Source organism: Mobula birostris, chromosome 15, assembly GCF_030028105.1.
Source record: "Mobula birostris isolate sMobBir1 chromosome 15, sMobBir1.hap1, whole genome shotgun sequence".
In the NCBI taxonomy this organism is placed as follows: Eukaryota; Metazoa; Chordata; class Chondrichthyes; order Myliobatiformes; family Myliobatidae; genus Mobula; species Mobula birostris.
This window is the reverse complement of record NC_092384.1, coordinates 33,378,084-33,394,179: the sequence shown is the minus strand read 5'-3', so window position 1 is coordinate 33,394,179 and position 16,096 is coordinate 33,378,084. Positions and strand designations below refer to the sequence as shown.

The 16,096-nt window shown below is 38.9% G+C and overlaps 1 protein-coding gene across 6 annotated transcripts in view; it reads right to left on the bottom strand.

Moving 5' to 3' along the window:
- The window catches only part of rpgrip1l (RPGRIP1 like), a 193,869-nt gene that overhangs the window by 171,701 nt on the left and 6,072 nt on the right, over positions 1-16,096 (bottom strand). For 5 of the 6 annotated variants that reach the window (XM_072279557.1, XM_072279560.1, XM_072279561.1 and 2 more), the window contains one exon: positions 8,642-8,743. The exons of the other annotated variant lie outside the window; for it this stretch is intronic. In XM_072279557.1, the coding sequence (XP_072135658.1) occupies positions 8,642-8,743 (102 nt within the window). The remainder of the gene's footprint in view (positions 1-8,641; positions 8,744-16,096) is intronic. 6 annotated transcript variants of the gene reach the window in all.

Here is a 16,096-nt window from a genome sequence, read left to right as displayed (position 1 = left end):
TTGCTGTCACCATCATCATTTGTCTTTGTCTTCCTCTTGCTTTCTTCTCTTCAATCTTTCCCATAATTACCGTGCATTCTAACTCCTCTTTCCCAGTCACATGCTCAATGAAGTTACGTTGCTTTTTCATGATCTCACACATTATTTCTCTTTTTGTGTTTCTTCTGTTCATGACATCCTCGTTAGATATTCGTTTCGTCCATAATATTCTTTGTATCCTCCTCAAAAACTACATCTCTGCTGCTTCAATTTGTTTCCTCATGTTACTAGATATTGTCCAACATTCTGAGCCATATAACATAACTGGATAAACGTAACATTTCAGTACTCTGAGGCGGGTTGTCATGCCTAGTTTAGTATTGATCAGTATACTCTTCATTCTCATAAAGGTGTCTTTTGCCATCCCTATTCTTCTTTTGACGTCTATGTCACACCTGCCATCCGATCTCACCCAGTTTCCTAAGTAGCAAAAGTTCTGTACTTGTTTTATGTCTTCCCCATTTATTCTCAGCCTGCAGATAGGATTCTCCTTCTTTTTAGATATCACCATATATTCTGTCTTTTTGCAATTGATAGATAGACCCATTTTTGCCCTTTCTTCAACAACTATATCAATTAAGTTTTGTAGTTCTTTCTCCATACTAGCAATAAATATCCTAATTATTGGTGTCAATATATCAGAGAATCTTTTCTGGGAGAAGCACATGAGTGACATCACAAAGGAGGCACAAAGGTGCCTCTACTTCCTTAGAGGCTTGTGTAGATTCAACATATCACAAAAAAATTAGACAAACTTTGATAGATGCACAGTGAAGCGTATCCTTACTGGTTGTATCACGGTTTGGTATGAAAACACTAATGCCCAGGAATGAAAAAGAGTACAGAAAGTGGTGGATACAGCCCTGTCCTTTACAGGCAAAGCCCCACCCCACCACTGAGTACATTTACATAGAGCACTGCCACAAGAAAGCATCATCAATCATCAAAGAAACCCACCATCCACTCTTTTCATGCCACTACCATCAGTCATAAGGTACAGAAATCTTCGGTTCTCTACAACTATCCAGCTCCTGAACTGATGTGGACCACTACTCCAAACTGATTCTACAGCCTACAGACTAATTTTCACAAGATCTTTACAATTTATGTTCTCAATATTATTTTTGTTTGCTGAGTTTGTCATCTTTTGTAGACTGGTTATTTGTCAGTCTTTGTTTATGCAAAATTTTATTGTATTTCTTTTTTCTGGTTAATGCCTGCAAGTAAATGAATCTCAACGTAGAACATGGGAACATATGCAAACTTTGGAAATAAATACTTTTAAATTTGTTTCTGTAGGTGAGAAGTCTTAAGGGAGCTTGTATTGAGGTTTTAGTTGGTAAAAAAATTTGCTAAGACATTAGGAATACATTAAACTATTTTGGTATGAATTAAACAGAAAAAAATGAATTCTAATGTAATCCCTGGAAGAAACTGACTGCTCACAAGGAAAAACACAAATTTTCAATTTTTGATGTATTGGCTAATTCAACATTTGAAATAGAGTTTTATCTAATTACAATTTAAAGAACAAATTAGCAGAACAAGTATTTAATTAGTTTATGCATATTCAATCAAATCTGAAGTAATAATTTTCTCAATGATTTGCCATTCGTTAGATTTATGAATTAACTATTTGTACGGTTATGCAGCGCAATGAACGTAAATTGTCTTTAATGTCGTATTTGCATGAACTGCATTTTAGTTTGAAATAAATATAAGTATCAAAAAGTTGAAAGTGGTCTTAGCTTTTTTGCACCAATGTCAAATACATGTTTGTAATTTAACTCCCCAAAATAGTTATCAAACTGATTCATGGAAAGAAAATCCACCAGCCATTTTGAATGTATAACCAGTAAACTGTGGGGCACTCTATAATCCTTCAACAAAAAGTATTTGGATTGCATGACCTATTTCAATACAAGCTGTAAGCAGTAAAACTGTATGGCTAAATCTGGCAACCAGACTACAGTACATTTGATCTGCAGTTTCAAAAAATAGAGTCAAATAAAACACCCTACAGAACTTTCTAATGTTATTTCCCTTGACTAATTTATCTTGATTGGTAAACATTTAGGCTATTAACAATTATGTGAGAGTCGTACAGTTAGTTCTTCTATAAGTAGATTCCTGGCAATGTTATCATGGTGACTAATGATAATTATCATTCCAAGTAGCAACACTAACAAAGTTTTATCTGATAAGTAAATGCTGAGAAGTCTGCTAAATTATAATGCCTGTTGGTCATTGACATCTTAGTCTAGCCCTGGAGCTTGAAAGTAGTCTTTGGTTCCAGGTGAATTTACTATCAAATTTATTAACATGCTTTAGTTGCAAAATTTTCAGCAGGTACTGTAAGTGATCTACTTGTAGTAAAGCATGTGAACCTCAAGTAACTTCAAATGGTTGGGAAACCTCAAGTAACTTCAAATGGTTCGGAACTTGGCTACAATCAGATTGCAGGCATTGATCATGGGAAAGCCTTCTAGGTTAACAACTTGGTCATTGTCGGTCCTTTATATAAATGGGTCATGGTTTCCTGTTGGAATTCAAATTGATTTTATCAAAAGCACAACCTTTGAAGATATTATTTTTGAAATATGTTGCATTGAATAAAATATATTTTATCTTTCTTTAAATTTTTCATGTGTATATCAGATCAACTTCTATCCAACTTGGCTCATTTGCCCTTGTCCTTTCCAGTTGAAGAATGTGGCAACAATTATTCAAGATTTATAGATGATCATTACCAATAAAAGAAAGGTTGTGACTTTGATGAATGTGAATAGCAGTAGAGAGTCAATGGAATATAAATTTACCCTTAATGTTTATATAAGTATACTGTAAGATAGCAGCTAGACATTGTAATTCACTTCTGAAATTCAGTCTAATTGACTAATATGGAACCAAACTTCAGAAATGAAGTATGAAGTCCTGTGTACAACCTCTGCTATCTGCATATTTCACCCTGGTGACTGACCACAAATTTCTATGACAATCATATAAAACCGTAAAAAAAACACTGGAAAAGGAGTATTTAGAGCATGTACACAGTATATTTTAACTTTCAAAATCAAGACATACTGTCTATCACGCACAGTGTAAGGGAATTTAAATATGGTTCTAATAATGACACAACTATTATCTGCATTCCGAAACTTGATTAGGGAATTGGTAGCTTTCGTTATGGAGTGTAGTTGTTGTAAATAGAGTAGTTTCCTATTTGTTTTGTACATTTGGTCCACCCTGTGGGAGGTTTGTTAGATTTGAAGTGTAATATTGAGATAGGAAAGACTAAGAAAAGCATCGAGCCAATGTCACAGCTTTGTTTGACACTGGTCTTCACTAAAATTGGCTCTGCTATATATCTGTTGGTTTGTATCACAGCTTGCGTGCCCTCTTGGAGGTAAGATTGGCTGGAGATGAACTTCTGTGAGCAGTCACATTTGAGGAGAGTTCAACAGCTCTACTGATTGATGGTCAAAGATTTTATTAAGATTAAAAAAGGCCAAGAAAAATGGCTGATGCTGTTTCTTGTATTTTTCTTGAGAGTTGTCGAGTAGTGAAAATCACGTCACTCCACAGCCGGTTCTGAAAAGTAACTTCACATACGTAGTGAACAGAAATTAAAGAAAAATTTAAAAAAGCACACTGCATAAAGTGAGTAAGAAGACTTTGATTGTGTATTGAAAGAGTGGATTTGTCAGTGTGGAGTGAACATATGTCACATGCTGATAATGAAACAAACAAAGATCTATTACGATGAACTGAAAATTGAAGGTAATTGTAAATATTCAGCAGGCTGGTTGCAGAAGTTTAAGAAAAGGCATGGCATTACATTTTTGAATATTTGTGATGATATAGTGTCTGCTGATCATGAAGCAGCAAAGAAATTCAATGATGAGTTTCCCCAGGATTCAGAAACAGCTTCTTGCCCTCTGCCATCCGATTTCTAAATGGACATTGAATCTTTGGACACTACCACACTTTTTAAAAAAAATATACAGAATTTCTGTTTTTGCACGTTTTTAAAAATCTATTCAATATACATGTACTGTAATTGATTTGTTTATTATTATTATTTTTCTCTCTCTGCTAGATTATATATTGAACTACTGCTGCTAAGTTAACAAATTTCATGTCACATGCCGGTGATAATGCAGCATAGAAGGTTGAGGGGGGACTTGATAGAGGTGTTTAAAATTATGAGGGGGATTGATAGAGTTGACGTGGATAGGCTTTTTCCATTGAGAATGGGGGAGATTCAAACAAGAGGACATGAGTTGAGAGTTAAAGGGCAAAAGTTTAGGGGTAACATGAGGGGGAACTTCTCTACTCAGAGAGTGGTAACTGTGTGGAACGAGCTTCCAGCAGAAGTGGTTGAGGCAGGTTCGATGTTGTCGTTTAAAGTTAAATTGGACAGCTATATGGACAGGAAAGGAATGGAGGGTTATGGGCTGAGTGCAGGTCGGTGGGACTAGGTGAGAGTAAGGGTTCAGCACGGACTAGAAGGGCCGAGATGGCCTGTTTCCGTGCTGTAATTGTTATATGGTTATATAAGATAGTCACTGATGAAAACCTGATACCAGAACAAGCCTACAATGCTGATTTTTTTTTAGGTTTTGTGTAAGGTATAAAAACAAAATAAAATACAAATACAGTGTACTGTAACCTTTTAATCAAAACATGGCATCGTAGGTGGAGACTGAAAGCATGCTGTTGTTTGTTGTTGTTCATCAGTTAATGAATGTATTCTCCAGCTGCTGTTGTGCTGCTTTTGTTGCCCTGCACACATATTTTCATTATATTAATGGTATGTAATATTTTTGCTGTTAATTACATGCAGTATGTGTGATGAACAAGTGCAAGACAAAAACTGTTTACCAGTAGCACATAACTTCAATGTCTGTAATGATGGAAATGCCAATCTATTTCATTATATATTCCAAAATAAAAAAAATCTGACACACAAACAAGCAGTGATAAGGGGTATTCTACCTGTATGACAGATTCCATAGAAGTATTGCAGTGCAGGTAAACAATAAGGTGCAGGGCTGCAATGAGGTGGAGTGTGAGGCCAAGAACCTGTTGTTCTGTATCATAGCTTGCCTGCCATCTTGAAGCTAATATTAGATAGAGATGAATTTCTGTGGGTCTCCAAACTGCAGGAACGGTGCTTCAATCAATGGGTTTGAATGTGTTGGTTAGAATCATGGCTTAGATATAATTATGTAGCAGATCAGGAATGGGAAATTGTTTCTGAGGACAACCATATTTGAGAGGATTTCTCTATGGTTCCCCCTGGTTGAGGGAGTCAAAGGTTTTAGTGGGATCAGGGAAGGGCCAGAAATGGTGGTTTCTTCTGTTCTTTGTATTTTTCTTGGGAGTTAATAGACAAACTCATTAATACTCTTAATTGACAAAACTTGCAATATGGTTCAAGGAAGAGCTATTTGATTATAGAGAGAAAGCAGCTGTCTCTGATGTTGTGAATTTCTGTTAGAATATCCATTCCAAACTTTCAAACACCAGTAAGGATATGCCATATTTTACTTGCACATGATGACATGGAATTTGTACTTTATTTTTTGTGTATTTTTAAAATCTGTCTCAGCATGAGCAAATTGCTGACAAAATTGGTGTTTATTATCTTTTCCTGATTACTTCTGAACTTATGAAATAATTAACAATCAACATCATCAGGGGTGCCTGGATCTACTTACAGTACATCCTAGAAAGGGCAAGAATGACAGATTAGGGTGACATTGTGGTGCAGCTAGTAGAAACACTCCCTCACAGATCTGGCAACTCAGCTAGGATTAGGGTTTTGACTTCGCATGCTGTCAGAGTGGAGTTTGTACATTTTCCCTGTCACTGCCTGTATTTCCTCCCATGTCCCAAACACAAGTGGGTTACAAGGTTAATTGGCCACTATATAAAATGTGATGTTTATTTCAACATCTTTAACATTGTGGTAGGATTGTCCATGTGGGTCCCAAACTTTATATTTGGAATAAAACCTGCACAATATTCAGCTTCAGTGATTCTTCTACCAATACAAGGCCAAAATGATGATAATTGTTCCTGCGCAATGCCCTTCAATTCTGTATATTGGACAGGCATAACATTGATGGGGTCTGGGTTGTTGTCAAAATTAGACCCACTCATGAATCAGAAAAGCAGACATCCAAGTGGCCAGGAGATGCTTCTGATTACCTGAACTGCTTAGGGTATAAGTATTCAGAAACCTAAAGGGTATCAAAAAAATACCTAAATAAATAAGACATAAGATTTTTAAAGTTATCAAATGTTTTTAAAGTTTTCTTTTAATTGATAACCCAAAGGATTTTTGTCTCCCTAAGATTAACAAGCCATTTAAAATCTGCCGCTTGAACATCTTGTATTGATTGGTTTCCCCTTGCTACCATGCAGTGGAGGTATGATACAAAATCTTTGGGTAGCTAATCTAAGTGTCCTCATTCCCATTGCACTGCAGGCTGATTTCAATACTTGTATCCAGCCTTAAGAAAGGTCACCATAAATTGATGATGATAACTTCATGATTTCTGTATTTGAACAAACAAATGCAGAATTCTCAAAGATTTGTGGATTATTAACTATGATCAACGGTAGACTTCTCATTACATTTACTGTGAAATTCAGGCCACCAAAGGTGAAGCACAAAAATATAAAAGCAATAATTTTTTCCTCTTTGTATGCATATATTATGGTTATAAATCACTGTTTATAAGTATGCATTTAAGTTTCTGTTTGAGAAGTAGTTTTAAAAGCAATGTGAAAAAGTTTTCATAAAATAAAAATAAGATGTCATTTCCAAATGCACTGCATGCTTCAAAGAAATGAAATATAAGGTCATATTGTGGTTGACACAGAAATCTGTATTGGTAAAGTTATGAACCATTTAGGAATTTATTCACAAGTTCTAGATGTTCACAAATTCTTGAGCTTGGAATAATCACAACATTGTGTTTTTTAGAATAAAAACATTTAGACTGAAGAGAAAAATGAAATAAGGAAACAAAAAGAACAGTTTCTATGTTTAACAACCTTAGGGCCTCCTAACAATGTTTTACAATCAATGAAATATTTTTGTAGTAGCTATATTAATATAAAGGAAACGTGACAGAAAACTTGCATATATCAAGATACAATAATCTTCAGATAAGAACACAAGAACATAAAAAATAGGAGCAGAAGTAGACTATCTGGCCTGTTGAGCCTGCTCCGCCATTCAGTAAGATCACAGCTGATGCAAAAATCTATCCAACCTTGTCTTAAATATACTTACTGGGGTAGCCTCCACTGGTTCATTGGGTAGAGAACTCCACAGATTCACCACTCTTTGGGAAAGCAGTTCCTCCTCATCTCCGTCCTTAATTTACTCCCCGAACCTTGAGGCTATGTCCCCTAGTTCTAGTCTCACTTATTAGAGGAAAAAATTTTCCTGCTTTTATCTATCCCTTTCATAATTTTGTATGTTTCTATAAGATTGCCACTCACCCTTCTGAATTTCAATTAGAACAATCCTAGGCGATTCAATCTCTCCTCATAGCCTAACCCCCTTACCCTTGGAATCAACCTGATGGACCTCCTCTGCACCACCTCCAAAACCATAATATCCTTCCTCAAGTAAGGAGACCAGGATTGCACGTAGTTCTCCAATTGTGGCTTCACCAGTACCCAATAACAGTGGCAGCACAACCTCCTTGCTCTTAAATTCAATCCCTCTAGCAATGAAGGCCAACATTCCATTTGCCTTCTTGATAGCCTGCTGCACCTGCAAACCAACTTTTTGTGATTCACGTACAAGCACTCCCAGGTCTTCTGCATAGCAGCATGCTGCAATCTTTTATCATCTAAATAATAATCTGATCTTCCATTTTTCCTTCCAAAGTGAATGACCTCGCAATAACCAACATTGTACTCCATCTGCCAGACCATTGCCCACTCACCTAACCTGTCTATATCTCTCTGCAGACTCTCCGTATCCTCTGCACAATTTGCTTTTCCACTCAATTTAGTGTCATCAGCAAACTTAGATACACTACACTTGGTCCCCTCTTCCAGATCGTTAATGTATATTGTGAACAGTTGCAGGATCAGCACCGACCGCTGCAGCTCACCACTGATTCCCAATCAGAGAAACACCCATGTATCCCAACTCTCTGCTTTCTATTGGTTAACCAATCTTCTATCCATGCTAATACATCACCTCCAACTCTATGCATCCTTATCTTATGTTTTTTATGTGGCACCTTATTGAACGCCTTCTGGAAATCCAAGTAAATAACCTCCATATGTTCCCCTCTATCCACTGCGCTCATTATATCCTCAAAGAACCCCTGTAAATTTGTCAAACAGGACCTGCCTTTGCTGAATCCATGCTGCATCTGCATGATGAATCCATTTCTTTCCAGGTGCCTCGATATTTCTTCTTTAATGATAACTTCAAGCATTTTCTCAACTACAGATATTAAATTAAGTGGCCTATAGTCACCTGTCTTTTGTTTAAATCCTTTTTCAAACAGTAACATGACATTTGGCTTTTTCCAATCCGCCGGGACCTGCCCAGAGTACTCACCAGATAATTTCTTCCAATGCTGTTGGTAAAAGAAGGAGGAGGCAGTAACGCCACAAATAACCTATTCCTCAGCAGTCCATTATTTGAGTGTTGAAGATAAGACTGGAGGCAAAAGGGGAGATTAACAATTGAGATTTGATTAGAGATCTTAAGGTAAAGGAACTCTTAGGAAACAATGATCATAATATGATAACATTCACTTTGCAGTTTGAGGGAGAAACTAAATTCAGATGTATTGGTATTACATTGGAGTAAAGGGAAATACAGAGGCATGAGCAAGGAGCTGGCCGAAATTGATTGGCAGGGATGATGGTAGAGTAACAATGGTTGGAGTTTCTGGGAGCAATTCAGAGGATGAAAAATTGGTTAATCCGAAAGAAGGTGGGAGGAGGCAACTGTGGCCGACGAGAGAAGTCAAAGATAGCATGAAAGCCAAACGGAAGTCATACAATATAGCAAAAACTAGTGGGAAGCTAGAGGATTTGGAAACCAACACAAGGAAACTAAAAAGCAATAAGGAGAGAAAAGATGAAATATAAAAGAAAACTAGTTGATAATGTAAAAGAAGATACAAAAGTTTTATCAGATATGAAGAAAGTAAAAGAGAGACAAAAGTGGACATTAGACCACTGGAAAATGATGCTGGAGAGGTAGTAATGGAGTTGTTCCCATTAAGAAATGGCAGAAGAACTTAATAAGTGTTTTGCAACAGTCTTGACTGTGGGAGACACCAGGAGCATGGCAGAAATTTGAGAGCCGGGGGGGGGGGGGGGGGGAGGCGGTGGGTAGATGTGAGTGTAGTTGCTATTATCAAGGAGAAACTGCTTGGGAAGCTGGAAGTAGACAAGTCATCTGAACCAGATGGACTGCACCCAAGGTAGCTAAAGAGACTGTGGAGGCATTAGTAGTGATCTTTCAAGAATTACTAAAATCAGGAATGGTTCTCGAGGTTCACTCCACTGTTTAAGAAGGGAGGGAGGCAAAAAACAGGGAACTACAGCCCAATGAGCCTGACTTCAGTGGTTTGCAAGACATTAGAGTCCATTATTAAGTATGAGGTTTTGGGGTTCTTGGAGGGTCATGATAAGATAGGACAAAATCTCCATGGATTCCTTAACCTTACCTTGACAAATCTGTTGGAATTCTTTAAGGAAATATCAGTTTGGAAAGACAAAGGAGAGACGGTGGATGTTGCTTACTTGAATTGCTGGAAAGGCCTTTGACAAGGAAGTAGTAGTGCAATCACTGGAGTGGAGTATGACGCTCTCCTAAGAGTTTGCCCTTAATGGACAATGCCTGCATGTGACTTTGCTCAACGTGGGGAGGCTCATGCACAGGCAGCTACTACATGGTCCTTGACAGATTCAAGTCACGGTCCAGTGGCATGGCACTGATGGCATGACGGGGGACGTTTCACTGCTGCAGCCTTCTTCTGCCTTCACTGTGATGTGTCATCATCTTCTGTCAACTCCACAACTGAGGTGTTGGTTGAAATGCTCTTTTTCTGGAACCTCCCCTTTGATCTCACCATCAAGGGTGACCCCAACAGAAGTTAAGCTCCAGAAGGCATCAGTCTCAGGATTTCAGGAACTCACAAACCTCTCTATCATGACAAATTGATGATTCGTAGATAAGGATGTGCCAAACATGAGGCTGCGAAACAGGATCAGAGCCTAGTACACAAAGGATACTAGCATAGAACAAAGACTGGCTGACTGGTAGAAGGCAAAGAGTGTGAATAAAGGGGGCCTTTTCTGGTTGGCTGCAGGTGACTATTGATTTACAGGAAGGGTTGTTGTTAGGTCCACCACTTTTCACATTATATATATATTAAGAATCTGGATGATGGAATTAAGGCTTTGTGGTCAAGTTTGCAAATGATACAAAGGTAGGTGGAGAGTTTGCAGAAGGACGTATAGATTTGGAGAATGGGCAAAAGAAGTGGCAGATGGAATACAGTGTTGGGAAGTGTTTGGTCATGCACTTTGTACAAGAATAGACTATTTTCTAAACAGGAAGCAAATTCAGAAATCAGTGTTGTAAAAGGACTTGGGAATCCTAAAACAGAATTCCTTAACTGTTAACTTACAAGTTGAGTTGGTAGTAAGGAAGGCAAATACAATGCATTTCAAGGTGGTCTAGAAATTAGGAGCGAAGATAAATGCTGAGGCTTTATAAGGCATTGGTCAGACTGCATTTGGAACAGTTTTAGGCCCCTTGTCTAAGAAAAGATATGCTAGCATTGATGACTCTGGGCCTGTACTTGCTGGAATTTAGATTAATTGGAGGGAGAGGGGTCTCATTGAAACCTACTGAAAATTGAAAGGCCTAGATAGAATTAACGTGTAGAATCTAGAACTAGAGGACATGGCTTCAGAAAAGAGGTACAGGTGTCCCCTGCTTTTTGAACGTTCGCTTTACGAAGTCTCACTGATACAAAAGACCTACATTAGTACCCTGATTTCGCTAACAGAAGGTGTTTTCACTGTTACGAAAAAAATCAGCACGCGAAACAAGGCAGCGCGCACCCTGAGCAGCCGCTCTCCCCCCGGATTTGGAACTGCATTCTTGCCAGTATTGCTTTAACACGTGCCTGTGAGCAGCCATTTGCAAGATGAGTTCTGAGGTATTGGAAAAGCCTGAAAGAGCTCGTAAGGGTGTTACACAGCGTAAAGCTAGACATAATTAAGCATTTTGATCGTGGTGAATGAAGGAAGGACAAAGTGAGCTTGGCTTGTGGAAGTTGACGAACATGATGTTGAAGAGGTTTTGGCATCCCATGACCAAGAACTGATAGATGAAGAGCTGATGCAATTGGAAGAGGAAAGGATAACAATCGAAACCGAATGAGTAATCATAAAGTACGACTTTAATTTTGAAAGGGTACGTAGGTTTAGTAGATATTCGCAAGATGGTTTGAGTCCTTACAAAGAACCGTGTGATAGAAAAATGCGCGAGGCTCAGCAGTCAAGCAAGCCTTCCACATCAGCCACAGAAGACGACAAACCTCGACCTTCGACATTGAGGCAGGCAGTCATAGGGGAAGATGAGCCGCCTGCTCTAATGGAAACAGACGACGAGATGACACCCCACTGTCCCACCACCCCAACCCCCAGGCCACAGACAGATACTGATTCGCGGAGAATGCAGCGGTAGCTGGGAGGCACACAGCACATCTTTAAGAAAAAAGCCGAAATAAACATGCTAATTAATTAGGTGCCGCCCCACACGTAAATGTCAGCCCAGATCAGAGTTGACGCTATTGGTACTGATCTGGGCCGACAATTATGTGTCAGGCGGCACCTAATTAATTGGCATGTTTATTTCGGCTTTTTTCTTAAAGATGTGCTGTGTGCCTCCTGACTACCGCTGGACCCCTGCATGCTTCGCGGCAATGTATCGCTCAGTGGCCTGGAGGGTGGGGGCCACTGCACCACCCCAGCCTGCAACGACTCAGTCTAACATACCATCATCAGTGTGCTCGGCGCTGAACCAATTCCGGTAAGTGATACTACACTGTACATACATTATTTCTACTTTATATCGGCTGTGTATTTTTACGTGTTATTTGGTATGATTTGGCAGCTTCATAGCTTAAAGGTTACTGGAGAGCGCTTGCGCCATGTTTTTGCGAACAGCGCTTGTGTGAGATTTTCACTACGGAGAACAGTGCAGGCAATGATTGTGGAAAAGTATTTCTACTTTATATAGGCTGTGTATTTATCATATTTTTCCTGCTTTTACTATATGTTACTGTTATTTTAGGTTTTGTGTGTTATTTGGCATGATTTGGTAGGTTATTTTTGGGTCTGCTAATGCTCACAAAATTTTCCCATATAAATAAATGGTAATTGCTTCTTCGCTTTACGACATTCTGGCTTTCGAACTGTTTCATACGAAAGCTCTACCTTCGGATGGTGGGAGAAACCTGTACATCATTTTAGACAGGTGAGGATGACTTTCTTTTACCAGTGAGTGGTAAATCTGTGGAATTGATTGCCACATCCAGCTGTGGAGGCCAACTCATTGGGTATACTCAAAGAAGAGTTTGATAGGTTCTTGATTAGTCAGGGTGTGAAAAGTATGAGGAAAAATCTGGAGAATGGGGTTGAGAGAGAAAATAAATCAGCCATGAACGAATGGTGGTGCACATTTGATGGGCTGAATGGTCTAACTCTGTTCCTACATCTATGGAGTTCAGTGATAGTATTCTGACCTCTAAATCAGGTTGTGCATTCAAGCTCCTTTCTAAAGATTTATGCATAGACAGAAGCCCCAGCCATGATCGTAGGGATAAGCAAAAGACCTCAAAGCATTTATCGAAGAAGAATAAATTTTATCACGCTATTTTGCCTGACTTCAACTAGAGATGGATAGATTAAATTCATTTTCCTACATTTAGCTCATCGGTATTATAAAGTTGGAAGTCAATCAGAATAATAGTGGAATAGTTGAATCTAGGTCATAAAAGGGAGGAACAGGATTCAAACAACAGAAGCTATAAGGCAGAATAAGAGACAAATACTCTCAGAAAAGGGAAGTACATGGTATTACCTATAAAGAGGAAATCCAGTTAGAACCCTAGCTCCAAATCAAATGGGATGTCAAAGTTATGAATACTCTAACTCAACATGAATAGTGGCCAGCGTAGAGGATGAAATCAGCAGCTAGTGAATGAAGTTTGTATCAGGTCCCAATGGCAATGATTCCTACCCTCAACCCCACCACCCCCTCCTTTTAAATGGAGAAAAATTTGGTTCCAAGGATAAATTGCTAGCAACACAAAGGAAATGGAAGGTTGAAAGAGCTAAAAGGGAGGGAGACCAAGAAATCACAACCATACACGCAAAACCAGATTTCACTTGCAAACAGCCCTTAAAGGTCATCTTCAATACGGATGAGGATCTCCAATTATGAAGAAAACAACATTGTATAAAAGAAAATTAAGATTGGTGAGGGCTTCAAGAAAATCAAAGATGTGGAGGTTAGTATCACAAAACCTGTTATTCATCATTTTGATTCAATTAACCACTTAAATGTTATGACATGTTTCAAAATGGCTGTCCAACCCCAAACAATGCTTCACCGCTCACTATCAGGATTAAGTTCCATCTGCCATTGCCTCCTGCCAAATTACCATCTGATCAAAAATTATTCTGTAGCCTAAGATTACTGTCAACACTATTTCCACAATACCACCAACATTCATATCACCTGCAAACTTACTAATCATTCCACTTATGTTCACTTCTCAGTCATTGGTATGTATAACAAAACAGCAATAATCCCATCATAAAATCATAAAATGTAGAAGCAGAATTAGGTTATTTGGCCCAACAATTCTGCTCTGCCATTTCGTCATGACTGATTTATTTTTCCTCTCAACTCCATTCCCCTGCCTTCTCCTTGTAACATTTCATGCCCTTATTAATCAAAAACCTATCGACCTCTGCTCTAGATATACTTAATGACTTGGCCTCCACAGCCATCTGTGGCAATTAATTCCACAGATTCACCACCCTCTTGCTAAAGAAATTCCTAATATTCTGATGTTGTGCCCTCTGGTTCTAGACGCCTCCACCACATAAACATTTTCTCCATGTTTAGTCTAACTAGGCCCTTCAATATTTGGTAGGTTTTAATGAGATCCCTCTCATCCTTCTAAACTGCAGCAAGTACAGGCCCAGAGATATTAAATGCTCTTCACACATTAACCCCTTCATTTCAGGGATATCTCTTGTGAACCTCTTTGGATGCTCTCTAATGTCAGCGCGCCCTTTCTTAGAAGGGCCCAAAACTGCTTATTACACAGTCTGATTGATGCCTTATAAAACCTCAATGGTACATCCTACTTTTATATTCTAGTCCTCTCAAAATGAATGCTAACATTGCATTTGCCTTCCTCACCACCAACTCAACCTGCAAATTTACCTTTATTGAATCCTGCAGAGGACTCCCAAACCTCTTTGCACCTCTGAGTTTTGAATTTGCTCCCCATTTAGAAAATAGTCTATGCCTTTATTCCTTCAAACAAAATGCATGATATATACTTCCCTATACTGCCATTTCTTTACCCATTCTCTTAATCTGTCCAAATCGTTCTGCAGACCCTTTGTTTCCTCAACACTACCTGCCCTCCTGCTATCTTTGAATCATCCACAGATTTAAGACACAAAACCTTTAGGGTACGTCCACACTACGCCAGATAAATTTGAAAACGCCGGTTTCGAGTAAAAACGACAGGCGTACACATTAAGCATTTTTCAAAATATCTCTGTCCGCACTAACACGAATATTTGGGCGAATCTCCTCTACTGGGCACATGCAGGACACACAGAAAACAAGCGAAGAGGAAACGGTATACTTAGTGCACGTTTGTCCAGTTACACAGTAGAAAAACTGAATTGCTCTTGGCTCTCGTGCAGGAGGACTCAAAACTAAAATAAAAACGAATACTGAAGCATATGGAGGCAACTGACAGGGAGTTCACGAACAGCATGACCCGGCTGATGACAAACATTGAAAAACTGACTAACTCTGTTGCATTAATAAAGCACCTTGTTAAATGTATAAAACATGTCTGCCTCAGTGTTATCTTGTATTTCCATACAATGTTACATTAGGCTGTTACACATCTATTGTCAGAGAAGTACTTGCATAAATAGGTAAACCACCTTCATACAAGCAAGGACAGAAAACAGGGCAAAGTGAGTATACTTATTTATTCAGTAAGCTATGGGTCAAAGTATTTGGTGAGTACATTTCTAACTCTTCTGGCTTCAGTCTCGTTGCTGTCTGCTCTGAAATTGTTAGGTTTTGCGAAGCGCAGAATCAAGTATCGTTGTGATGATTGTACGCTGTAGTATCAATTGTTTGGTGACAATGGGGGGGAGGAGGGGGAGGAAGGGGAGGACGAATGCTGCACTGTTGCCATCTGTTCCGGCACGTCATGACAGCTGTTTTAAAAAGCTCCAGTTACCCCGTACACACTGCAAGGGATCTTAGGCGTTTTCAGATTTATTCACTCTGGAGACCGTTTCTGAAAATCTCCATTTTTGGGGGCTGAAAACGCCGTTTCACTGTGAACGGAAGGTCAAAACGAAGAGAAAAAGCTTCGTTTTCAAAATTATCCAGCGTAGTGTGGATGTAGCCTTAATCCTGTCATCCAGATTATTAACATATAATGTGAGAAGAAGCAGTCCCAACACCAACCCCTGCAGAACATCACTAGTCACCGGCAGCCAACTAAAAGAAGGCCTTCATTCTCTCCTGTTAGTTAGTCAATATTCTATGCATGTATTTTTCCTGTAATACCATGGACTTGCCAATCAGCAATCGCCTCTGATCTGGGTCGACATTTATGTGCCAGGCGGCACCAAATTAATTAGCTTGTTTACTTCGGCTTTTTTTCTTAAAGATGTGCTGGGTGCATCCCGGTTACCGCTACACCACTGC